The sequence below is a fragment of the Leguminivora glycinivorella genome, chromosome 23 (assembly GCF_023078275.1).
Source record: "Leguminivora glycinivorella isolate SPB_JAAS2020 chromosome 23, LegGlyc_1.1, whole genome shotgun sequence".
Lineage (NCBI taxonomy): Eukaryota > Metazoa > Arthropoda > Insecta > Lepidoptera > Tortricidae > Leguminivora > Leguminivora glycinivorella.
The window spans coordinates 327,278-354,378 of record NC_062993.1 but is presented as its reverse complement, the minus strand read 5'-3'; the positions used below and the strand labels follow the sequence as shown (position 1 = coordinate 354,378).

Below are 27,101 nucleotides of genomic sequence, written 5' to 3'. Positions count from 1 at the left end.
TTACGAACATGTGATGATATCTCAGCCAGACTCCGTATAGGACGTATATTTACGATGAAGGAGCATGACAACGACGAACGTTTCCGAGAAAATACGATGGAAAAAATATGCACTATATCCGTATCTATATGTATATCTATCACTAGCGGTATCTAGTTGATAACTGTATTATAAGGCATGTTTTATGGATGAATATTATTAGAACAAAATATATTCTCTTATAAACCATTACTTAGACGGACTGAAACTTCCTCTGTAATTACGAGTTACTAATTAGTTGTATGTAAGCAATAATTACTCTGTTATGATACTTATCATTTTATGTACATTTGTAAATATTTTATACTGTAATGACAATAAATATTATTATTTAATCATCTTATTTTTTTCCAACAATGTTAAAAAGAAGATAAAGGAAACCAGATTTTTAATAAATAAAACACTTTATTGAAGCATTCCTAAGCTTATTTTAACAATATCTATTAATTAATATTCTCATATAAAGCTCCAAAATGACAGATAAAATTTATAAAAAAAAACATGGAGACAAATAACAAATTTGAATCTATAGACGCCAATGACATCTGTCTAAAGTGTGTGTGCCAGAGTATATTTCTCGAATCGAATGATATAGTACTAGATTTTTCCCGCGACTTCGCTCGCGTTAGAAAAAGACAAAAAGTAGCCTGTCACTCTCCATCCCTTCAACTATCTCCACTTAAAAAATCACGTCAATTCGTGCGTTTTGCCGTGAAAGACTGACAAACAAACAGACACACACACTTTCCCATTTATAATATTAGTATGGATATAGTCTCTCTGACAGGTAATTTTAATATTTATATCAAGTAGGTTCACTAAAGTAACAAGGTTATCTAATGTTCTTTTTTACGCTCACAATAATTAAAATAAATTAAAATTAAATACAACCCATGATGAGTAGCTACAATAAATTAACAGGGATATCATAGAAACACGATACAATTTAATTTACTTAGATACAAACATTCTGAAAATACAGGTGGCGCCACTATCTACGTTAAACAAGATTTTGCACAAAGTATAGTAAAACAAATGTTACTTAGGATACATTTCGTTTTTGAATTTTATCAAAAAAGTCAGCTATGGCTCAAAGGTAAGTTCTAGCTAAGTACCTACAATTAAAATTGCACTATATGAACACAAATAATAAAAATACGCCTACAGTAGTAATCAACATCAATCAAGATTTTCTCAGATCATTCACGTCAAATAAGTACAATTACATATTTAATATGCATAAATGCTAATAACTTTGAGTTTAATAGCTGTATGATATTTATTTTCTATTGCACGAGGATTTAATTTGTTTAATGGCACCGTGAAACGAGTCGCGAAATACTCGATTGAAACTCTCGAAATATGATGTTTTCCGAAATTTCTAAGGCTTGCTATTAGTCTTGAACACAGACCAACCCCTATAGACATCTATTACAAGACGACTCGCTGTGGCCAGCCTTCCTAGTATTTGCACTGATATAAGCGCGGGCGCTCGCCGTGCCCGATCAGTATCGACCAAGTAACAGACCCGAAAGCAGCGCGTGTTTTTCGCACAAAAAAATTGGAAAAGGGTATTTTGATGCCTTAAAGATGTCCACCTGTAGTGTGAAATGGTGTGGAAAGGTAACAAGAAGCTCAAATTTAAAAACAGACGGCATTACATTCCACAAATAAGTCATATTTATAATTTATTCAGAGCCGGCATAGGTCAACTTACATTGGCCACTTACGCGTCAGTAGAGGGACAGTCATACTTCTGTCCCTTTTCATCTGGCGCGACTGCCCGCCGTCCTTGAAACGGCCAATCACAGCGCGCTTAACACATTCCCCGCCCGCTCCTCGCACCCCAAACACTGGTGACTCGTATCGCGAACCAAATATGACAAGACTGCCACTCTATAGGAGGTTCTCTGTGGTCTTGAAGAAGTATTTTTAACGTAAAATATCATAATCATAAAACTATAAATTTTACAAATTAGTCTAGGTTTCGTAAGCAGCTGACAAAATCTAAGTGACTAAAGGTACAAGACAGGCAACAGGCATACATTACGGTAAGTCTGGAAAACGTTCCCAAAATACCTCATACAAGACGTATCAAATTTTTAATCAAAATTATACTCAAAAATAGTAATATGTATTTGTGTCGGTAGACTTCGTTTATTATTTCATTTTTAAGTGTGGTACGAGTATGTAGGTATATTGGGAGCGAAAGGACACAGAACTCTCAATAATTGGTCTAACTAAATGCATGCGAACTATCACAGTCTGGCTAATCTATCGAAAATTTATGAAAAGGTACACATATCTCTCACAGAACTAACATAGTCTATGGAATAATCATACGGACCAGCACCACCAATGTGAGTTTCAGTTCAAAATTAATCTTATTATCTCTTTCTGTTTATAACTAACAACGCTAACATAATTTGGCGACCGTGACAGGACACGAACCAGCAACCTTCAATCAACCAGGGACCGGATCGTGAGATAATATTGATTTAAATAATCTTGTTTGTCTGCCTAACAACCGATAACTTGACAACCGATCTCATTCGGTATGATTACACTAATATCTTCATTGTAATGTTCAAAGTTTCAGAGATCTAAAACTCAAATTGGTTACCTGTACGTAACTCTTATTTCTTCGTCAGCGCCCCACTCATACCAAATTACAATAAAATAACTTAGTTCTAAAAGTTAGAATTCAGGGCCACCAACAATACTAAGGGCCGATACAGATGTAGAGTCTGACCAAAAACAGTAGAAATTAAAAAGTGGCAACATTGTCGTGTCATCCCTTTCAAATCAATATGTGTGATAGAACGGGACGACACTACGATGTTGCCACTTTTTAATTTCTAGTCTTTTTGGTCAAACTTGTACTTGTTGCAGTTGGGTGCAATGCGTCTGCGTCGGCTTTACTAATAATACGCGGAATGTTTTGAATGATATAATTTAATATCATGAAGCAAGTCAAGACATTATGCTCAAATTGTAAATGTTACCAAGCTAGATTATTTAAATTGAGCAGGCAGACTTATTTGCGGCAGCCCTGAAGTTGACAAGTAAAAATTAAGGATCTAATAGGAAAAAAGTATTCCTTATATTTACCCCAATTGAACATAGTTTCATTAGATTAGTTGTTAAAGTGGACCCCAGGCTCCCAGCACGAGCCGTGGCGAACGCAGGGATAACGCAAGGAGCATGATTGATTTCCTTTGAAGGACTTAATTAATTTTGAATAATGAAATTAATGAAACATTTACTACCTTCAATTGGGTGTCGTCTAAATGGAAAAATAAATATATTTGAGACATTTAAGTAACAGGCAATAAGGAACTTTAGTGACATCATTCCTAAAGGAAACTGTCAACCTGGTTCCTGAGCTTGACTTGAGGATGTATTTGGGTGATTTGTTTTGTAACAAATCTAAGAAATGGTGTAACCTTCTTAAATATTGTGCATAGCAAATGAACAACAACTAGTAGATCTCCACCAAAGTCCTTAAAATGTTGTGCACACGAAGCGTAGGGAGCCTTCGCATCAGATGTAAAGCGGTTCATTATAGTCGTAAATATTGTCATCACAAAAGTCAAGCCCAGAACCGATACCATCTAAAGCATTTCACTGACCATTAGTCAACTTACAAGGAAAATTTAAAAATAAATGGTCTAAAACGGAGTTCGTCTTAACTTGACCATTAAGGGACGTTTTGAATAATTTTGTATGGTTTCCAAACGGGCATATTTTCCATTACCTTCCATAGAGAAATAGAAGCCCATTAGAAAATATTAGTTAAGACTCATTTCCACAGAGGCTGATGAAAAAACTACCCTGTATTGTGGTTGTTCTCACTCTAACTACCCCAGCAGTTTGAGTAATGGTCAGTGAAGCGTCCGTAGGAAACTAGACCTTATTTAGCATGCGGGGGTGACTAGAGTGCCTCGCGCCGCGGGCGCGGGCAGCACGTCAGCTACAGCGGGCAACCGCCTCCCTACGACATACAGGATCGTTAGCAAACAATTATTAATGCTCAATTAAAGGAATAAGGGATCAAAACTTTTGGAGCGACCCCACACTAGAGTCGCAAAAGCGGCGGCGTCAAGTCAACTCTCGGCGCAATGGGCAGCGGAGCTACATTCCATGGGTAACTCTGACTAGACACCGACGCTCTAAAGACCCTAATGGAGCATTCCATGGGCGGTCCCACACAAGAGCAGTTCCCGGCAACTTTGTACATGTAAACGTCACGTCACGCCATGTCAGCAAATTTTAATTGATCCTATTTTGTTACCAACATTTAGATATAAGTCGATTTTCATAAGATATACACTATGTAACATAATTGCCGAAGATAAATCCTACGGCTTATACATTACCTTCTATAGTACCTTTAATTTTCATGGTGTTTATTTTAAAAAAAGGAAGTGGTATTCGTAACCGCTATTCGATACCGGTTATGCTCTTAAATGGATCACCAGCATTAATGTTACATCCTGTATATAGGATAATTGTTATTATTAAGAAAATATAGATACTAGAGAACCTTAATGACGAAATAAAACTTACTAAAATCTCAATTCATCAAAAAAATCTTGGTAACAAAATAGGAATAATAAAAACAAATTTAACTTTTTCCTTAATTTTTGTACAAACTTTTCGAGAACTGCTGACAAACGCATTATATTCCGCGTGTTGCCATTTTTTCAGTTTTCAACAATGCCTTAGATAAAGAAAACGTCTTACCTACACCAGCCATTTTTACAAAACTTGCGTTTGCACGGGGCAACGGCAGACTATTTTCATGGAATGCTCCTAATGTGGGGTGGCTCTTAGACGACCAACTCCTTTTTATATAACACTTTAACACTTTTCCTTTTTATACCAATCCAAAAAGGGACCAAATCTCCTTTGACAAAAATAAAAATTTGATCGCTTTTTAAACAAAACTACATGGAAATAGAAACGGCTGTCACACACGACACTAAACGTCTTTAAAAGTCTTACTTTACTTCAAAAATAGAACGTATGATGCGTTTTTAACTGATTTCCATGAGTCAATAGGAAGACCCCGTCGTACTATGTGAGACTGCCGTATGCCGTATAGGAATGACTATGCTATGGCATACGCATTCTGCGGTTTGTCTTGCAATGGGATGGGTAATCACTAACAAACTTCCCGCGTTTTTAATAACAAAACTTCCGCAAAACACTGTCATATTAAATATATTTATCATTTTTCTACTGGTAGGATTCTTATTATTCAAAAAGTTTTAAATATATTAAACGGGTCACTCACGTATAAACGTCGACTTGCAAGTAGACTTTTCATCAGTGAGTGACCCGTATATAAGAAGTCTACTTACTGTAGCTAGTAGACTTTTTATGCGTGAGTGACCCAGATACCTAATATATTTACTTCTTGCATAATTGCAAGTAACGGTAGGCATATTTTTGTATAAAAATGAAATCAAAAGAGAGATAACGAAATTCTGTTACCATGCGTATTTCATAAACACAAAAATAATAATCAAACATTAAGTTAACTAATAATAAAATAATACTTTATGAACATCGTGAAAATCAACGCATAGATAAAGGCAAAGGACTAACACTCACAGAAATTAGTAATTATCTGTCTCGACGACGAAAATAACGAAGATACCTTCGTCTCATTATCCAGCCGCTGTACTTCTGTGAATGATTCCAGGCGTTTAGAAATATAGGAGCTAACACTTTTAACTGAACATTGGTAAGAACCTTTTCATAGTATCCATATTACGCGCTACAAGCCTCAATGTGGCCTGTTTCATCAGAGCGTAAATTTTTTGAGTGACGTTCATTCAACAAATAAATATTGACGCTGAGTAATAATGTTACTTAGTACGTGTGCGACGTGTGTCATGTATCAAAGTCATTGTGGTGAAATAGGCCACTGCATTTAACTGTAAAAAAAAACACATGCATTTTTGAAAGATTGTTTTGTTGTGAAGGTTGTTTTTTTTTTGGGTTAGCAACATATGCTCTCCGTACATACAGCGGTTGCAACGAGGACCTCTGACCTTTCAGTGTGCCTCCTTTTATTTTAGAACGTATTAGTATTTTGAGATGTTTTTTTAAGGAGTAGGTAAATTTAAAAAAGTTGAGGCTTGTAGGTAATGCCCTTACCAATGATCAGTCAACAGTGTGGACGAAGCATGGCATCCACTATGGGCTATCATGTATGGGCATCCAAGCCAAGTTTATACGTGATAATGACAGGGACCGGACAGACCGTCCATCGCTTTAGTGTGAGCACAAGCAGTCAAAAGCCAGCGATGCTATTGCTAACATGTCGTTACCACGTTTCAAAACAACAATTCTCAAACATATTTTTATCAAAAGCTACAACAAACGAAAATGGGTTAAAATGGAAGACATTTTGAGTTCGAAGAGTAGGCAAATACATCTTATGCATATTTAATAGTTAGGAAACATACTTACGTTCGCTTTATATTATGTAAATAATGCAGAAGAGTACCACTTTATAGCACAAAAAACAGCATGCATAATACGTCTAGAATTATAAACGCTGATATAAATACAACACAGCTTATGAATTTTATCACAACAATAAACAAATATAATACGTATGTTCATCGCATCAATCGTACACAATTTCATAAATATGTATAATGTAGGTATGTATATAAATAATCTGTTAAAACATTACACGTCGTGTAAATAAGTAGACAAATAAACTAAAGCAAACAAGTAGGAAGTTGAAGTAAAATTACCACTACGTTATATAATAATTTGGCTAACTGTTACATTATAGTGGCTATATTATAGTGGCTATAGGTAGATATCAAATCATTTTGTGCCACGGTAGGACTTAATTGTATAAAATCTATCACAGAGGGGTCACGGAGACTATAAACAATTAAATGTATATATTTATCTAAAAGTTCTCTCTTTGATTGAAAGATGCTTATTGAGATATTTGTCAATATCATATCGTAGGTAGGGCTATAATTATTAACTTGAGTTGTTTTCATAGAAGTAATACGCGCAGGGCAGGTTGTATAAACAGAATAAGTACATAATTTGCCTCACGACTTTACCTTTCATGAGTATTTTTATTAAGCATGATTCAGGAGAAGTAAAACACTGAATTATTAAAACATATTTTTTTTGTATTTTTAATTTTACTTAGTTACAAAAAACGATATTGACAATTGACAAATATATTTATATTATAACGTATATCATCCGAATATTGAGCGATCATTTTGCTAATACGAAATGTAATGTAAGGGTATTTTTGGTGCTAATGCTTGTACGGTATCTTGGCTTATTTGAGCACCTAATATTTAACAAATAGTCTACATAAGTAATACATTGAGGTAAAACTCGTATGGCGCCAAACGTAGGCGGTTTATATACATATTAAAGATATTTTCATACAGTAAAGTAATTATACTGCATGTATTATACGGATTATACCTTTTTCGCAGTAACATACTACAAGATCTTTACTGTATTAATAATTAGGTATAAACAAAATGCAATTATTTATTTTTTACCTATGAAAATGAAACTTAGCACTCTACATCAATTTTAAACGGAGATACATCAATTAATTATTAGAATTAAATCATATAGAGGTAAATACACTTTGGAATTTCGAAGGTAAATTGTGCATATTTTATTATTCAATATATTCAATCATTATTTTTAAACGTTTAGTACTTTTATCATATTCTGTCGAAGCGTATTTTTTGGGAACATTATCCTTTAAAGGAATAGATATATATTATTTTTTGTTTTAATTTATCTTATCCACTGCAAAAAGAAACATCTTGTTAATACTAATCTTGTAAATCCTGGATTTATCTTATACATTTACTCTAAGCAAACATACATTTGACACAGTTGGATCGGTACAATTTATTTAGATTTCGTTGAAAAATTACAGTATCTAAAGTGTCATAATACTTGACATGAATATTATTAAAGCTGCATATTACGTTTGGTTATACCACAATACTGACTATGAAATAGGGATTACATTTAGACCTACAGGATAACATCGACTCGACCAACCAATCCATCAATACAATAAAATTACTTTCACTTTGAAACACTAGTTTATATTGTTTGCCGAGATATAATTGCCAACTATTGCAGCATACTCTTCGCAGTTTATGATCGAATTTTGACTCGGTCACCTAAGTCATATAATACTTAAAGAGTTAAGACAAATATTTGTGCGTTTGTAGCATTAAACTATAGCCTCAGTATCGCTAATGACATGAATACCATGCTTCGTCAGAATGAGCCTCACAATATCGTTGCAACTGCGCGTCTTATAATTCCTACTCTCCTTGTCTTTCAACTTTATACTCTTCACCTTATCGCACAACTTACTCACCTCCGACTTACTCTTCTTAATATCCGGTTTATTCAACTTACGAATGGTGGACGTACATCGTTTCTTCGGTTCGACTTTAAGAGTAGTGTCCACATTTCCCTCACTTACCCTTCTCCTATAAAGTTCGTACTCGCACTCGTCTTTGGTTAAGTAGCTGTCGAGAGAGTTGTAGTCGCTTACCTCGCTGACAATTTTGACAGCTTTCCCCGGGACGTAGTTGACAGGGACTTTGTCGACGTAAGCTTGTCGCGGCCTGTCGACTATAGGGCTGATGGAGTCTGTCATGGTCGGCATGAGATAGTTGGACTTCTTTCTCTTGACAGTGAGAGTTTCGTCAACTATAGACGGCTTGTCTCGAAGGGATATGAGTATGTTCTTGAAGCTGGTTTCCTCTGGCGACGTCATGGGCACGTCTTGCGGGGATCTGTTGAGGTCGTTGTAATACTCACTGTGTCCGGGCGGCATGCGGAGAGGCACGGTTAGTTATTTGTCACTGAATAATATGGATAAGGTTAGTGGTTAGCAGGTCTTTAAAAAGTTAAATGCCCATCAAAGCTGTACAGAATTAAATTAGAGGTATAAGAGATAAAAAGGACTTCAATATTTTTTACATTGACTCATTTATGCACTGAACTGAACCCCTGTAATGCCGATGTCCAAAATTTTCTAGGAATTAATAACGTTTGAATTTTCAAATTGTCTGTGACGGATACGGGACTAGGCATTCGAGGGGTTAAGCAACTCTATACCCTAGGTAAGTCTATGAATCATTCATTACACCAAAGTGCGTACTTACTATGGGCATTTTCAGAATTTGGGACCCCCCAATTAGCGTAAGTTGTTACGCACTACTTACGGTAATTGGGGGGATCCAAAGTCTGAAAATACCCCTATACGAGGTGTTAAATCTAAGAAAATAAAAAACCTACTTTTTCAATCCATCCATCGATATTAGATGCCCGCCTTCGGTGAGTGACTCGTATTACTAGCTCATAAAGTCGCGTGAATGACTCGCGTCACCGAGCGAGTCACTCACGCGTTAGGGACCGTGCACACGAGTAGCTTAGTACGCGTGTAGACTAGTCGAGTATCGCCGTATCAAGTTGTCGTGTAGAACAAGCGGGTAAGGTGACTCACGTGAGCGCGGCGCCGTAGAGGCTGTGGTGGCGGATGTAGGCGAGCACGGCGTCTTCCGTGAGATACTTGGCGCTCTCTCGCCGCCGCACCAGGCGCCGGATCACGGTGGAGCTCACTTCGTTGGCTATGTAATTTGTTACTAGGGTTATGTTTCTCTGGAAATATGGGGAAAACCATAAGTAGAATAAATTGATTATCAGTAATCAGCAACTTCGGCGACTTCTACTAAAGAAAATCATTAATATTCAGTATTAGTGGCAATAACATTTTTGAAGTTTGCGTTCAACCGCAGAATATGTTTTCAAAACTATAGTTCATTTGCATAGATGTAATCACAAAATAGAACAGTAGATTTTGCCACGCGGTAAAGTAAAAAGCCGCTGCTATTGGCGACGGAAAAGAAACCTAAGTAGGAGATGATACACTCGTCCAACTGCCTTTCAATCAGACTGTTTGTCCTCCAGGTCAGGGGTTCCCAAACTTTGTTTATACACGCCTCCCTATTGCCTAAAAGGAAACGTCGACGTCCCCCACCCCAGTCACAATGGATACATCACACATTACTACACAACCCCGCGCCCCCCTTATAATGTCGCCACACCCCCCTGGGGGCACGCCCCACGGTTTGAAAATATCTGCTCTAAGCAAGAGACACAACTTACTCTATATTTGTACAGCATGTCGGAGTCGAAGACGAACTTGTCGGGCGCGCTGCCCGCGCGGCTCACCACCACCAGCCCGTGCCGCCCCACGATCGTCTCCAGCTAAAACAAACCCACACGCTGTATCACTCTACAGATGTACTGCAAAAAGCTTCTATTTTTCTAGAAACGTTCATATTTGTCATGCCAGTTCAGACAGTGTCAGTACGTCTTGTGCCGAGACTGACTGAACTAGCATGACACGTTCGTACGTTTCCGCAACAATACGAAGGAAAAGCTTCTCAACGAGAGTTTTGAACGATTCAGTTATTTTCATTAGACGTGTATAGACCGTGATTATCTTTGTCGAGCTCCCGATATTTGGACGAAGTTGCATGCATCATGCTCACGGAAAGCGACCAAAATCGACAGAAATCAAAAAGGTAATCACGGTCTATATCCCGGTCAATGTAAGTCTAATAAAAGCTTTTCGCACTACATCTGTACAGTCAACGACGCCTAGACTTATTAAAATGGCATTTAGTGTTGAAAGAGATTAAGAGAAGACTCCAAGACCACGGAGACGACCCTTCAATCGTCGGAAGTCAATTCAAAAACTTAGTTATAAGCGATTACGTCAAGGTCTGCTCAGGAGCTTGAGTCTCAGTTTCATGACTGCCGTTGAGGGTGATCCGGTTGTCTGTAACTTACATCGTCCTCAGACCACAAGCCGGGCGTAGCGAAGGACTCCAACAGGTCCGCTCCGCACAGTAGCTTAACCGTCACAGTCTCATGGTTGCCGTTGAGAGTGACCCGATTGTCTGTAACTTACATCGTCCTCAGACCACAAGCCGGGCGTAGCGAAGGACTCCAACAGGTCCGCTCCGCACAGTAGCTTAACCGTCACAGTCTCATGGTTGCCGTTGAGAGTGACCCGGTTGTCTAGAACTTACATCGTCCTCAGACCACAAGCCGGGCGTAGCGAAGGACTCCAACAGGTCCGCTCCGCACAGTAGCTTAACCGTCACAGTCTCGTGGTTGCCGTTGAGAGTGACCCGGTTGTCTGTAACTTACATCGTCCTCAGACCACAAGCCGGGCGTCGCGAAGGACTCCAACATGTCCGCTCCGCACAGTAGCTTAACCGTCACAGTCTCATGGTTGCCGTTGAGAGTGACCCGGTTGTCTAGAACTTACATCGTCCTCAGACCACAAGCCGGGCGTAGCGAAGGACTCCAACAGGTCCGCTCCGCACAGTAGCTTAACCGTCACAGTCTCATGGTTGCCGTTGAGAGTGACCCGGTTGTCTAGAACTTACATCGCCCTCAGACCACAAGCCGGGCGTAGCGAAGGACTCCAACAGGTCCGCTCCGCACATTAGCTTAACGGTCACAGTTTCCTGGTTTCTGTTGAGAGTGACCCGGTTGTCGGTCTCGTCCAGACTGTTATCTACAACGTACATCGTCCTCAGACCACAAGCCGGGCGTAGCGAAGGACTCCAAACTCCAACAGGGCCGCTCCACACAGTAGCTTAACGGTCACAGTTTCGTGGTTGCCGTTGAGAGTGACCCGGTTGTCGGTCTCGTCCAGGCTGTTGTCTACAACTTACATCGTCCTCAGACCACAAGCCGGGCGTAGCGAAGGACTCCAACAGGTCCGCTCCGCACAGTAGCTTAACCGTCACAGTCTCATGGTTGCCGTTGAGAGTGACCCGGTTGTCGGTCTCGTCCAGGCTGTTGACGTTGAGCATGTCGTCGGGCAGCCACGAGGGGGCGTCGCTGCGGTTCGACGACAGGTGCTGGTTGATTGTGTCCTGACAGAACAGAACACTTCATTACTGACTTTTTTGTGGATAATGTTTCACATCCCTTGTAAGTAAGGTAGCATTACATAAAATTTATTTTATTTATTTATTGTAAACATAATTTACAGCATTACAGTCGAAACCAAAGCACTGTACAATTCAGTTTATAGATATATAGTGATTAACATAATATAAGAATTAACGTCGGAGCTCTGCAAGTTTTATTCGAAATTAATATTTAAAATCATCTGACATTGGCGCAGTCGGTAGGATATGAAATAATCTAATTTAAACTATTTTCAGTAATGTGAATATTCGTTGTATTTACCGTCGCGTTGCGAGTGTTCGGTGAGAAAACCCCCCACATAATCAATTACCTAGGCTTAATTTACACGCGAAACCTATGCTTTACGAAATGATATTATTCGGGTCACTCGCGTTAAAAGAAAATTGACTTTAAACGTGAGTGACCCGGTTAAAAAATTTTAAGCGTTCACAGCATGGACACCCGAAACACCAGAAAGGTTGGAGGTACGATGCCGTCCTTTAAGATGGGTATACGCTCTTTTCTTGAAGGTTCAAAGGTCGTATCGGTCCGGAAATACCGCAAGCGACAGTTCATTTAACAGCCGTACGAGGCAGGGATTATATTAGTATTTAGATTAATCTACTAAGCATTGCCTTAATTTTTCTTACAAACCTGGTGGTGCTGCAGCGAGAGCCGGGTGCGCGTCCAGCCCTCCTGCTGCGTCTCCCACTCCGACACCTTGATCCACGCCGACGAGCGCAGCGCCAGCTTTAACATGGATATCCTGCAAATATTATACAAAAGTTTTATATTACCTCTATGAAAAATATATAAATAAGTCCTTTCGCAAAAATGTAATTTTTGCGACAAGCTTTGATCGCCGATTACTTTTCTTTCAACAGCCATCTACTTCTCTCCGAGGCGTTTCTAAAAACCTCTTACTCGATGGGGATACGACATTTCATTGCAAATTTCTGCTCCATCATCAGATCAGCTCCATGATATCATAATATTGCATTGTCACGTGATTTACATTATGGGTGCGAAATTTCAGCTCAATACGGAAACGGGGAAGTAGGTCAAATTTAATTTGCAAGATCTGATTACAGACAGACAATGGGACAGGTGAAAGTGATTTTTTCAGAAATTCACCATTTTTTACCTACATAGAGTTATGGAAGTGAAAATGAATAGCATTGCATAATAGCTAATTAATATAGATAAGAATCAATAAAACAATAGCACGCTTATCAGGTGCCTTGACCCGCGGAACTAGTGCCAATAACTAGACATAATTCCATGATTATGTCATCAATTTATCATACTGCACCCCCTTATCCTTTTTAAGCCTAATTATATATAATGTTTTCGTTTTCTCCCATGCCTGCCTATAAACTCTGTATAAATAAGTATGTCTATGTATAGGCAAGCACTCTGAACAAACTTTTTTCTCTATGACTATAGGACAAATTGTGTCCAACAATTTGTGCTATTATTGTGAAAATAGAACCAGATTTTTTTTTCTACTGATCATTATTAACAAGCACTTTTCCTATCACATATATATGATAAAGATTGATAAGGCATGGCAAATTAAGGGGAATATACTTTCACATATATATTTTTTTTGTTATCAAAATATATTTTACGTCAAATCCATGATCCATTTAATAAAAGTTTCTTTAATAAAATTCTAAATATCAAGCATTAGCATATCAAACATTAAGCAACGGCCAAGTCACAAAACATTAACAGTAATAATAAAGAAATTGCAGTTAGGAACCTTAGACTTTAACCGTTTTGTGGGACACGTGTTACTGTATAAATGTACCTTTTTCTAATAATAAATAAATAAAAATAAAAAAAAATTGGCACAATTTTGTCTAGATTTCATTACTTTTTAGAGATAAACAAGTAGCTCCATCGAGATTTGGCTAGTTGTTTACAGAATGTTTTTGGTGGGATAGTGCATTTACTGCATCTAATATTTATTCTTTATTGAAAAAATACATTAAACGAATACTATCCATGGTAGGTATGCCTGAGTAAATTTTGCTAACTTTATCTTAGAATTTGGACAGGCTATACCTATTATATTAACATTAAAGGTTCCTTAGCTTTAAAAGCAATAACTTTAATACAAATAGTAATTAGTGTAATTAATACCACCAATTGAGACACTCAGCCATGTTAGTAAGATAATATTAATATATTTGCCTAACTATTGATTTTTTACTCAGTGTTTTTAGTTGTCATCTATTTACAATATGAATATAAATAAAGAACAAAACAAGTCTAATATCATTATCAATGTTTAAGTGAGTAGGCAAATTAGTATGTCCTATCTATTATTATCTTTGACTTCATACTTGTCTTGAGAACTGCATTATGAATGCAACACAAACAAAATCAATATTCCTGCTGAACCTAGAGCTGGCAATGTGCTAACTCATGGTGGGTTATGGGGGAAAAACCAGTAACTCATAGTTTTGAAGCTTACATCATTAGACTTTAGTTTATAATACTATTACCAGCAGTTTAATATACAACCATGAGGTCCACGAGTTATTAAGAGAGTTATCATCTAATCACTTGTCGATAGCCACCAATATCAAGCCAATGACAACCATAATTTTATACAATTTTTTCATTGAATACTGCATACAATCACTAAGAGAACATAACTATGATAACCAATCTATTTTTAATGAAATCATGTTTTTTTCCTCCAAAGTGTTACTCCAACTTGAACTAGAATAAAGGCCTTACCTATGATGTGCAGCCACCAAGTCCTTCTTGCCATACTTGTCGTGCACGGGCGACATTATCCCTCCGACTACCGTGCCCAGGCCCAGCGTGTGAATGTAATCCCTGGCGATCTCTGAAACACAACACCCTTCAAACTACTTACTAATCACCACTTTATACGTCATATAAACAAGTATGGCCACGAACATATCATTAACATGATATCACTGTCGCACTTAAACACTTAGGTCGCGGTTCCTTATAAGAAAAAGGTTTTTTTTTCTACGCAATAACAACTCACCGAACATACGCAAATGCATGTAAGTTGGTGGGCTGAAGCTGCCACAAGCCATTAAAACTATCTTCCCTTGGGTCATTTTTATAAAAAATATAGTCACAATTCAATAATACTGTAATTATCTTGATTGTATCATCACTCCGAAATCACAACAAAAATGATATATCGATTGGTTTTTGTGGCAATACGATCAATTATGGGAGTAACTCATGTAGCTTACGCATGTGAGGCGAAGTGCCAGATGTGAGATCATCATAATTTAGTAGGGTGTTCAGAACTGTCAAACTTTTTCTTAAAAAAATGACAGTGAGTGAGTGTGTGGTGACGGAAATGATGGACTATCAGCCAAACTATCGTAACATGTAATTAAATATTATTTAAATGGATCAGGAATGTCAATAAGCACACGTATTAAAAGTCACCATTAAACTGGTTCAAATAATGAAATTTCCACCTTGTAAGCGTTGTAAAACATTTTGTAATCCAAGTACTTTATTTTCATAATAGTTTGACCACGGAGTTTGACATTTGACTTAGTGTTGTCAAACATTACGTAAATCGGAAAACAAGACCTATAACCCAGTCAAATTAGCTATCACACAAATTTCAACAAAATTGCTTCAGGAAAGTTATTTTCCAATTCACTCTCATAACACTTTTGCCTGCTCTCTCGTGGAAATGTTTTCCTTTTGAAAGACAATTTTCCTCGTAATTATCAAACAGATGTGTGTTGTTTTATCACACGCGATGGTATAACAGTCTACATTGCCGGCAGAGAGAGATAAGCGGCGAGTGCATTAATTTCGAGTGACCTTTCTCTCATAAAATCACACGATCGAGGTTATTTCTTTTAGTTTTCCAAAGTAAACATGAGATTAACGTTACGATTATTTTCCTCTGTTGTTCAGAAAAGACCATTTTTCGTTTCTACACCTATCTTCTATGTGAATGCCGGTAAGTTATTTCACTGCCTAAAGTCAATCCTCCAATCCTATTTCGAGCCTGCAGTCATCTTAGCGCTGCAATTTGGCTGCATCCGAGTTTGCATCCATGCATAGGAGATTATCAAGAGCCATATTAATACAGTAGCATCAGTTAGGTATGATTAAACAACACCTTTTATTTATTTGTAATAAGTGATTTTGTCATAGCTTCTCAGGTAATTTCTTCAGATACTTAATAAATGAATTGTTGCAGCCCCTCACCTGGGCCACCTGTACTCGGCGGTGGTGGCAGACGCCATTCAGAGGTTCGAGAAACTCGTAGACCCCAACTGCAATGTCTTATTCAGCACAGGTAATACACAATTACACATGTATATTGTTTATTCAAGTTTAGTGAATAGCGATGCCACTTTCAGTATTTACCCAATTTCTATGGGAAAAGTTACTTTACGGGGAAATATTCCTTATACAAATAGGGGTAAATTGGCGTAAGTTATCGAGAATGGCATATCATTAATAATGAATGGGATGAAAATTGTTTTATGTTTATTGTCCAATACAAGAATGTAGCATATAACATGTGTTATTCTTCAAAAGCTACAATAATATTATGTGACAGAACGTATGGCTCTGTGAGAACATTCAGTCAGACATTTTTGTAACATTTGTTGTGTCAACAAATTACTGCAGGAACAATACAACACATCATAATATTCATAACGCTCAGTTTAAGAGTCAAACACATCTACAAAAAAGTTGAGGAAAATATTTCTAACACACAGTTTGGATTCAGAAACGGTTTCGAAACTCGTGATGCATTATTTGGCTACCAAATACTCTTACAGCGTTGCTGGGATATGAATCGATCTGTTCACATATGTTTTATCGATTATGAAAAGGCGTTTGATAGGGTACAACATGACAAATTAATTAAAATTCTTGGGGACATTGGACTTGACACTAAAGATCTGACAATCATAAGAAATCTTTATTGGCAGCAAAAGGCTCAGGTACAAGTGGGCCAAGAACTAACTGAGACTATAGACATCGAGCGCGGTGTCCGACAAGGATGTGTACTCTCCCCGCTCCTATTTAATATTTATACAGAGGCGATATTTACAGAAGCATTGGATAACGCACAGGAAGGAATCTCTGTAAATGGCCGCGTAATAAATAATATTAGGTATGCTGACGATACTATATTACTGGCGTCAAATCAAAAGGAACTGCAGAGTTTACTCCAGCGCGTGGATGTCGTTAGCTCAAATTTTGGACTAAATATCAACTTAAAAAAGACCAAAATCATGATCCTCAGGAAGCCACAAAAGTCAGGAACACCTGTGGAAGCTGATATTATTGTAAGAAATCAAGTGGTTCAAAGGGTTCAATCTTACAAGTACTTGGGATGCATTGTCTGACCAGAGTGATCACAGCGTTGAAATAAAGTGCCGTATTGAGCAGGCTCGTAATGCTTTCATGAAACTTGGACACCTTCTCTGCAACCGTTCGCTGAAAATTTCTACCAGGGTGCGCTTAGCGCGATGCTATGTTTTCTCGGTTCTTCTGTACGGAGTAGAAGCATGGACACTAACTAAGAAAATGTGCAAGCGTTTGGAAGCCTTTGAAATGTGGGTTTACAGAAGAGTCCTGAGAATATCATGGACGGATAGAGTGACTAACGAACGAGTTTTGCAGTTAGTAGATAAAGAGGTCGAGGTTTTAAAATCAGTTAAGAAACGCAAACTACAGTATTTTGGTCATATCATGCGAAACGAGAAGTATGAACTCCTTCAACTCATAATCCAGGGAAAGATCCAAGGGAAACGATCATCCGGACGACGACGTAACTCCTGGCTCAAGAATCTACGAACATGGTTTAATCAAAGCACTCGCTCATTATTCCGCGCGGCTGCATCTAAAGTCCGTATAGCCCTTATGATAGCCAACCTCCGGTAGGAGATGGCACTGGAAGAAGAAGAAGAGTTTAAGAGTGTTTTATGGCCACTTGTATAGTTGTTTGAATGTAGACAACTCTACATGAAATGGATGTATTATTGCTTATGGTTTACCTGTTATTTTTATAGTATATTATAGAAATGATGAGGTGACGTGATGTGAGCTGTCTGCTATGCTATTGTTTTTAAATATTGTTTCATTGGTGTAATAGCCACATATTTCTTATGTAGGTAATCTATATTTGAAGTGGAATGGAAATGACATTGTAAACATTAAGAAATATAATGCCAATTAGCATGTAAGGTTTAACCGTTAGTGTTAATTCTATGCAATAAATAACATTATAGTAAAGTATGCAGAATTATAGAAAAACTAGCTTTTGCCCGCAGCTTCACTCATGTAATTTCGAAAATTGCAGAATGCTACATACAAACGTCCACCCCCCATTTTAGGAAAGTGGGGAGTTAGACAGAGACAAATAGTATCCTATGTCAGTTGTCACTCTCCATCTCTTCAGCTCTCCACTTAAAAATTCACATCAATTCATCGCTCCGTTTTTCCGTGAAAGACAGACAAACAAACAGACACACACACTTTCCAATTTATGTTTTTATAATAAATTGTTATAAGTACTTAAACTAGAATATTGAAGGGTTTTGCCTTGTCATAAACTTTTTGTATGTCTAGGTACTAACTAAAAATCTGTTTTATTTAAAAATACTGTTTTCCCCTCACTAGCTCGGAAACACGTGTTTTGTCCTTTAATACCAGCGGGTAAAAACGAATTTTATCCACTAGTGGGTAAAGTAATTTGACATTAAATAAAATCAAATTAACTGATTTAAAATTGATAAAAGTAGGTGAATCTAGTAATAAAGATGATTTACCACCTGTGGAACTACTGGAAGCAGTGATAAACGCATTTTTTGCGTTGTAGTTTCTTCACTATAGTGAGGGGAAAAGTTTTGTGTTACACTCGGGTGCAAATGTATTTTACTTCTCGTGTGTTAAAAAACTCGCAAGTTCAGGATTCTATTCTCGAACCACTCGCTACGCTCGTGGTTCAACTATAGAATCCTTTCACTTGCTCGTTTTTCAATTCCACACTCGGCGTTAAAATACAACTTTGCCCCCTTGTATAACAAATAACTATTCTTGTTTTGGTTTCAGTGAATTGCAAATATTTTCAGTTTTAACTAAAATAGTGTCATTTTCCATCAACTTCCTTCATTCTGTTTATAAAACAACACATAACAAAAGGCTACTTTTACCGTCGCAACTATATCTTCTGCTACCAGAATATAAGCAATTAATAAAACACATAGTACTATTCAATATTAGCGCCATCTAAAACGCGCGCTTTTAAACTTCAAATGTATTCTGGGACTTTACATTATCTGTCAAGAATTCGTTAGTTTTAGGCATTAGGTAGGTACAGTTACCCAAATTGGAACCCTAGGCCACTCTAGAACCATGTCAAAATGATAAGCAGTAAGAGATTTCTTACAATCTGATTTAGAACGTCACTATGACATAGTTCTACAGTAGCCTAAGGCTCCAATTGGTTGACTGTATATAAGATCAACGTTTTTTAAGACTTAGGTATTGTTGCCCAGGCACCGACGAGCACGGCACAAAGATCCAGCAAGCGGCCTCCAAAGCGGGGCAAGCGCCCGCCGAGTACTGCTCGGCCGTCTCCGAGGAGTACCGCCGACTCTTCGCCGAGTACCACGTGGAACACACCCACTTCGTCAGAACCACCGAGGACAGACACAAGAAGGCTGTCGCTCACTTCTGGGTACGTGTCTATTGTTCAATATGTCTCCTAGGAACACCTCTGACTCTTAACCGAGTATAACATGAAAAACACTTCTTCGTCAGAACTACGGAGGACAGACACAAGAAGGCGGTGGTTCACTTCTGGGTATACGTATTTATTTTTGAATATTATTAACTCCGGCTGATACCGCCGTCAGTACAATGTGGAGCACACCAACTTCGTCAGAACTAGGGGAGACAGATATAGCAAGGTTGTGTAGGTATTTATTTGTTAATTTTCTTTTACATACATTGAACTGAAAATAAAAATTCCCGAAGAACTACTGAGTAAGAATTCGGTCGGAATTCTAGGCATATCCAAAGTAGAACAGCACAGCTAAACTGTGAAATGAATTGTCGCCTGCGGTATTTCCAGACCGATACGACCTTCAAATCTTCAAGAAAAGAGCGTACACCCATCTTAAAGGCCGGCAACGCACCTCCAACACCTCTGGTGTTTCGGGTATCCATGGGCGGCGGTGATCCCTTACCATCAGGCGACCTGTCTGCTCGTTTGCCTCCTATCCCATAAAAAAAAGAACAGTCGGGTTTTTTTAAGTCAGAAAAAAATTGTTAGCCTTGGATGTAATTATTAAGATCTGTGAGTCACAATCAAATGCAAATACTATAGGTACGTAAATTGTCATATATGTCGGTATTTCATTAGTATCGGTAAAATGGCTTCTCGGATTGACGTCAGTTAAATTGCTGCCATTACTAGCCAAGGTCGGAGAAAAACTGTCACGAACACAAGTAAAAGTAACAAACGTCGCAAATTACACTTAATGGAGAACAATTCGTACATACTCGTACATATACATATACATATAGTACATAATATGTAATTGCATAATTTCGATAACTTTCTGTTAAAAGAAATACATATGTGAATTTAACACTTTCGCAATCAAGAACCCGCCTCGTGGGCACTCGTGAACTTTGCTCAGATGCCGGACAACCCGCTGGGCGGGTTGTCGCCATATAAGCGGGCGGTTATAGATTACGACGGGTTTATGACGTGACTGAAAATGCCTGGAAGAGTTATTGGTCAATGAAACACCTAATGAAGGGAGACCTACCTATGTCACTCAAACGTAGGCTCATGGACATGTGCGTACTTCCAGTTCTCACCTACGGTGCTCAGACCTGGTCTTTGACGAAAGCTCAGAAGTCCAAACTCGGGGTTTGCCAGAGAGCTATGGAGCGCAGCATATTAGGTGTAAAATTAAGGGATCGGATCCGGAACATCACGCTGCGCTCTAAGACTCAAATAATGGACGTAGCTCGGAAAGCTGCTAAGTTGAAATGGGACTGGGCTGGTCATGTCTGCCGAATGCCGGACGACTTGTGGGCTAAGATAACCACGAAGTGGGAGCCCCACGAGTCAAACCGGGGATCCGGCAGACCACACCGGCGATGGCGAGATAACCTCGACTCATTTTTGAGTGGTTGGTCAGACATAGCACTTAACAGAGACGAATGGAAAAAGAGGGGGGAGGCCTTTGCCCAGCAGTGGGACACAGCAGGCTCCTAATAAATAATAAATAAATAATATTATGACGTAGTGCGCTATTTTCGTTTGGTAAACAATGTGTTAAAGCATGTTACAAACATGTGTAACACTATGTTCTATTTCAGAACGAGCTGGTGGAAGGCGGGCACATCTACAAAGCCGTGTATTCGGGCTGGTACAGCGTCAGCGATGAGAGTTTCGTGCCAGAAGCTCACACGAAAGAAATTTTACATAATGGAAGAAAGGTATGCACATATATTATATGCTTGATTTTTCATTTAGGCTGAAAAACTAGCGTTTGAATTGTGCTGTGTGATATGATATTCATCTTGCTTGTCTTGTATACATCTATAGACCGAAATCGTATCGAGTGTAAGACATTATTTTAACCTTTTAGCGGAAAAATAGCCGTCCTTGAGAAAATTAGGAAGGTTTGGGGGCTTTGGGTCCATTAAGAGTAGATGGAGACACAACTTTAAAGCTGTATATGGTGTTATACTTATTATGGTTTTTGGAACTGTTGCAATCGTTGATCAAACTTTCAACAGTTGAGATGCGAAACCTAGGTTACTATTTATGTCTTCTGTGTTGACAGGTAAAAGTGTCAGTAGAATCTGGTCATGAAGTAGAATGGACGGAGGAACCCAACTACATGTTCCGTCTCAGCGCCTTCCGGGAACACTTGCAGCGGTGGCTTAAGACAGGTTCAATATCATCTTGTTTTTGTTGAATGATTCTTTTAAAGTGATTCTTTTGAAGTTGGCGAAATATAATTCAAATTAATTTGTAAAGTTGACAAAATATATTTCGTATTGTTAAAAATTATCAAGAGATTAGTTTATTTATATTTCTTTAATCTTAACATGTTATTCTCAATAAAGTGTTTTCTATTCTTATATATTCACTACCGGACGAAAAATGGCGCACTGCGTGAGAAGCCGGTCGTGTTTTAGTAACCGCCCGCTTGTATGTGAGAACCCGCCTGGCGGGTTATTCGGTATTTGAGCAAAGTTCACGTGTGCCCACCAGGCGGGGCGGGTTCTTGGTTGCGAAAGTGTCAAAGAAGGCAATGTTGCAAAAATTCACAATAATTATATTGTTAATATTATTTCAGACGGAGTAATAACACCGAGCAAATTCCAAAAACAACTGCAAGAACTATTAGAAAAGGAAACATACTTTCCGGACATCTCCGTCAGCCGACCCGCCTCGCGGGTGCACTGGGCCATCCGGGTATGTTTTAGCTTCCATAAAGAATGTTATGCCTCCTTGATTCGAACGCCAACACTATGGAATGAACTGTCACTTACGATGTTTTTGAATCGATACTACCTTTATGCTTACAAAAATAAATTGGTGTTGCAGGGTTCCTTAATCGCTTACCACCAGGCGATCCATTGGCTCGTTTGCTTTCTATATCATACAAAAAGTACTACCCCTATAGTTGCAGGCGTCCTTAAGCGTCCCGGTAATTGCCTATAATCAGACGGGTTATGTATTTCTTTGCCATCAATATAGGATTATATTGATTCTTGAAAATGTTTTAGGTGCCAGGCGACGAAGACCAGAGCATATATGTATGGTTAGACGCACTGGTCAACTACCTGACGGTGACCGGATATCCGGACGAAGACGCAATGAGAGTATTAGGCCGAGCCTGGCCTGCTGACGTTCACGTAGTCGGGAAGGATATACTCAAGTATGACAGTGATAAGTCTTTCATAGGTCTTTCGTTCTCTGATCGCATAAATAATACTTAAAAGAAAGAGAGTTGAGCATTTTAAGGTCGGTCAATCCTAGACTGGATTTAATGAAAAAAAAAATGGTACTATATATAACACAAGACTACGATGTTAGGCGAATTTTTTCATTACCAAGCAGAAACATCTGCGAATTTTCGGAGGACGTATCCAGTCGCTTCGACCAAGTGAGCAACGGAAGCCTAATGAATGTAAACACTAAATTTGAATGTACGACTCTAGATTCCACGGGCTCTACTGGCCCGCCTTCCTCATGGCGGCGCGGCGCCACCCGCCGCGGCGGCTCGTGTGTCACGCGCACTTCACCGTCCGCGGCGTCAAGATGTCCAAGTCGCTGGGCAACGTCGTCTGTCCGAGGAGTGCGCCGGTCACTGGCGACGCGCTGAGGTATTTCCTGCTGAGAGAGGGGACGTTACACAGTGATGCCAGTAAGTTTAGAAAAAGTTTTCTTCAGAAATGTAGTTATAGGTGTCTGCCACTCGCACTGGACCATTACACGGTGTTAAAACGTTCAAGTTACTGGGAAATGTTATCTATCCGAGAAATATATACACCCTTGACAGAATAAACGTTAAGATATTTTATTCTAAAACAGTAGTTTTTACGACTCGCTTTAGACAGTTTAAAAACATTGTCTTAGACGTTATTCATAGAGCGACAGATCCGGTTTCAATAAAAAGCGCGCCATTCTAAACTTTTCTTTTTAAATACCGATTAAGTATGATTACTTTTTTACAGATTATAGTGAGACCAAGTTAATAAACATAGTGAACTCTGAGCTGGCGGACACACTGGGCAACCTGGTGTCCCGCTGCTGCGGCGCCGCGCTCAACCCGCGAGGCGAGTTCCCCGCGCTACACGAAACCGAGGCCGCGCAACTCGCCACGCGGGACGTCACGCAGGCGCTGCTGACAAGAGTGGAGAGACTGCCAGGTAACAACCCGCGAGGCGAGTTCCCCGCGCTACATGAGGGTGAAACCGCACAACTCGCCAGGTGGGACGTCACGAAGGTCGTTAGTAAAGTCATATGAAGCTACGTTGGCAGCGATTTTGACAGCCCCGCCGTTAAATGTGTTATTTTTCAACGTCAAACCGCTTTAACTATCAAAATCGCATCAACTAGGTCGGTACGTCTTTAGCTACCTCATTAACGGACAAGGAATCAAATGTTTGGTTATTATAACATCATTTTTTTTATTTTTTTTAGTATGAATAGGTAGACGTTTGACCACGATCAAACCTGATGATAAGTGATGATGCGGTCTACGGTGGAGCACCCTTACCTATGATATACCTATTTACTCTTGCTTTAAAGAGACCTGGATTGTACTCATGTGGAAAATAAATCTGCTGCTGTGTTTCTGTTATATTTTGTCATGCACCTTAATTACATAATAATGTTACTCCTTGAATTTTTAATTGAACAAATTGTATCACGTGCTTTTTACTAAGTATACATGTTCATTTCATTGCCTCCTTCATATTACACCTTTAACCCGTTAAATAATGCCATTTCCAGACCAGTGCCGCGAGTATTACTCCACGTACCAGTTCTACAAGGCGGTGGACGAGATCATAGCCACCCTGCACGCGTGCAACCTCTTCTTCGAAGCGCTCAAACCCTGGGAGCTGCGTAAGGTAAGCTAAGTGATTAGTACACGATATTTTGATAAAAACATCTTAAAATTATTTCGATAACATTACAGATTACTTGTGTCGAGCTGAAGCGTCTGCAAATGTTGCCAATGAGCTGAGAGATAAATTAAAAGTGTTAAAATTCACTATCTTGAGTGGGACTTGGCACAACCACTGGATTGGTAGCCCAGTGCTCTTCCTTCTAAGCAATCAAAGCACCACCTGACACAAGGAATATTTTCACTATCATTTTCAATATCATCAATATCTCGAAAACCATGACAATTTATTGAAATTGTACTTACAATGCAGCGAGTTTGAACTTACACATGGTAAGTTCAAATTCGCTTAATGTGATAGGTAATTGGATGTTCCATCAGCCGTTTTCATGTTGGCGTTGGTTTTAGGGACACCCGGTATAAAAAACATGTCATTGCTTACACAAACTAGTAATAATTTTGAAATTTCAGGAGAACCGGCAAAGGGAACTAGATGTTGTTCTTCACCTAGCTCTGGAAACCCTGAGGGTGTCCGCTATAGTGCTACAGCCGGTCATACCACAACTGGCGACCAGTCTTCTAGACAGGCTACAAATACCTAAGGACTGCAGGAGTTGGGAGCATTGCGAGGTTACTGTTCTAACTTTAATTGCTTGTAATATACATTACAGTTATGAAACTTATAATGGATGCCGTCATGCAAGGTGTAAGCCTACTAGTATTATGGTTATGTTTCTTTGCTATTCCCGTATGGCTTATGTCTGGGGAAACTTATCAAAGAAATACAGTACTATTTTATTATTTGTTCGATCGCCAATATTTTAAAACGTCATTTACAACCAACATAACTACTTGGGATAAATGTACCTTACTGGAAAGTATGAAGAAATTGGCTATTGTCACTGAGAAACGACGTCTTTAAAACGTCGACGTCGTTTTAAAGGTTATCTAATATTGTTTTCAGTGCAGATGGTGTTTTTTTTACGCACTAGTGCGAGAAGTGGTTCATTATATACCAGGTCGAAACTTCTGAGGCTCATCTGTACTGAAAAACGTCGTACGATACACGTGCGAAAAGGAAATTCGTAACTCGTGTCGATTTAAAACACTCCCTTCGGCCGTGTTTTAATTTATCGCCACTCGTCTCGAATTTGTTATTTATCGCGTTTGTAGCGTAGTGTACTATTTGTATAGTGTTGTATAATGGCGTTTGTCTGCAGACGGCGTCGTGGCGGGTGGTGGGCGCCATCCCCGAGACGAACAACATCCGCGGCGGCAAGTTCGTGCTCTTCCCTCGCGTCTACGTGGACAGGAAACCCGCGCCCGCTCCACAGAATAAGAAGAAGGCTCAGTGTAAGGCGCAATAGCTCATATCAACACGCGATCCACTCATCTCTTATATCGAGAACTAACACTTACAAGAACCCGCCTCGCGGGCACTCGTGAACTTTGCTCAGATGCCCGCTAGGCGGGTTGTCTCCATACAAGCGGGCGCTTGCAAAGTACAACCGGTTTCTGACGTAGTACTCCATTTATTGTCCGGTGGTGGATGTGTTAATACAGTCATTTCTTACATTGAGTATTAAATAGACGTAAAAAGAAGACGCTGAGGCGGCTGAGGAAAGATTTGATCTAAAACCGTGCTCAAGATTACATTTCACCGCAAAATATGTTCTTAGAGTGTAAAACTATTGGGTTCCGTGCAATAAACCCTTAGTTTAAAAAAAAAGGGTAATTCATATTTCGACGACAACGTATAGGATACAACCTGCAATTATTTTTTTCAAAAAGTTGCACCTTACCCACCAACGTACAGTCAGCAGCAGAAGTTTCGTAGCGGGCAAGGTGTTCAAAATGAACTTGACACGATCTTATTTTTAAGACAATAAGAGCGTGTTAGGATCATTGTGAACACCTTGCCCGTTACGGAACTTCTGCCGCTGACTGTACAAGGTGATATTTGCTACAAAAAGAAATCGCAGATTTCGCCTTGTAGGTACGTTGTTGTCGTCGATTTCAAGCTTCTCTGGTGCTCAATGATTATAGAGATTAAAAAAGGTGCAGTGGTACTAATGGATTTCATCGATGACCTTGATGATTGGTATATTGTTGGATGTGTATATTACTGGGATAGTGGGCTAGTGGTCATTTTATAACCTACGTGTGTACTGTGTGGCCGGTTTTTTAAAAACAAGACGCATTTACAGTTATTGCCTTATGTGCAGTCATAAAAACTATTAGTTTAGCGCTTCTACATTTGCGTACATGTTTGTGTAGTAGTATCTCTGGATGCAATTTTCCCTAGGTTATGAAGGGTGGCTAAGCTAATAGTTTTGCTGACTGTAGGTACATAATTATGTAGTAATGTTA

The 27,101-nt window shown here is 38.9% G+C and overlaps 2 protein-coding genes across 8 annotated transcripts; one reads left to right on the top strand and one right to left on the bottom strand.

Moving 5' to 3' along the window:
* Positions 1-1,960: 1,960 nt before the first annotated feature.
* On the bottom strand, positions 1,961-15,271 carry LOC125238316 (nicotinamide/nicotinic acid mononucleotide adenylyltransferase 1). 7 transcript variants are annotated; one of them, XR_007178428.1, is made up of 8 exons: positions 15,110-15,271; positions 14,830-14,941; positions 12,733-12,844; positions 11,838-12,041; positions 10,252-10,353; positions 9,590-9,744; positions 5,659-5,733; positions 1,961-4,033 (listed from the first exon to the last, which is right to left on the bottom strand). XR_007178428.1 is itself a non-coding variant. In XM_048145614.1 (8 exons), exons 1-7 carry the CDS (start codon positions 15,183-15,185, stop codon positions 8,936-8,938), a joined length of 771 nt encoding a protein of 256 aa, XP_048001571.1. In that variant the 5' UTR covers positions 15,186-15,271; the 3' UTR covers positions 1,961-4,033; positions 8,902-8,935. The 7 variants fall into 7 exon arrangements, 6 of the variants coding, with proteins under 6 accessions (XP_048001571.1, XP_048001567.1, XP_048001568.1 ...); XM_048145614.1 differs by lacking the exon at positions 5,659-5,733 and adding an exon at positions 8,902-8,945; XM_048145610.1 differs by lacking the exon at positions 5,659-5,733 and adding an exon at positions 8,633-8,900.
* Positions 15,272-15,735: 464 nt separating this feature from the next.
* Positions 15,736-26,460, top strand: LOC125238427 (methionine--tRNA ligase, mitochondrial). Its single transcript, XM_048145761.1, has 12 exons — positions 15,736-16,060; positions 16,304-16,402; positions 19,623-19,804; positions 21,463-21,582; positions 21,933-22,041; positions 22,452-22,570; positions 22,885-23,036; positions 23,320-23,525; positions 23,836-24,030; positions 24,617-24,735; positions 25,203-25,361; positions 25,952-26,460. Exons 1-12 carry the CDS (start codon positions 15,976-15,978, stop codon positions 26,096-26,098), a joined length of 1,692 nt encoding a protein of 563 aa, XP_048001718.1. The 5' UTR covers positions 15,736-15,975; the 3' UTR covers positions 26,099-26,460.
* Positions 26,461-27,101: the final 641 nt, after the last annotated feature.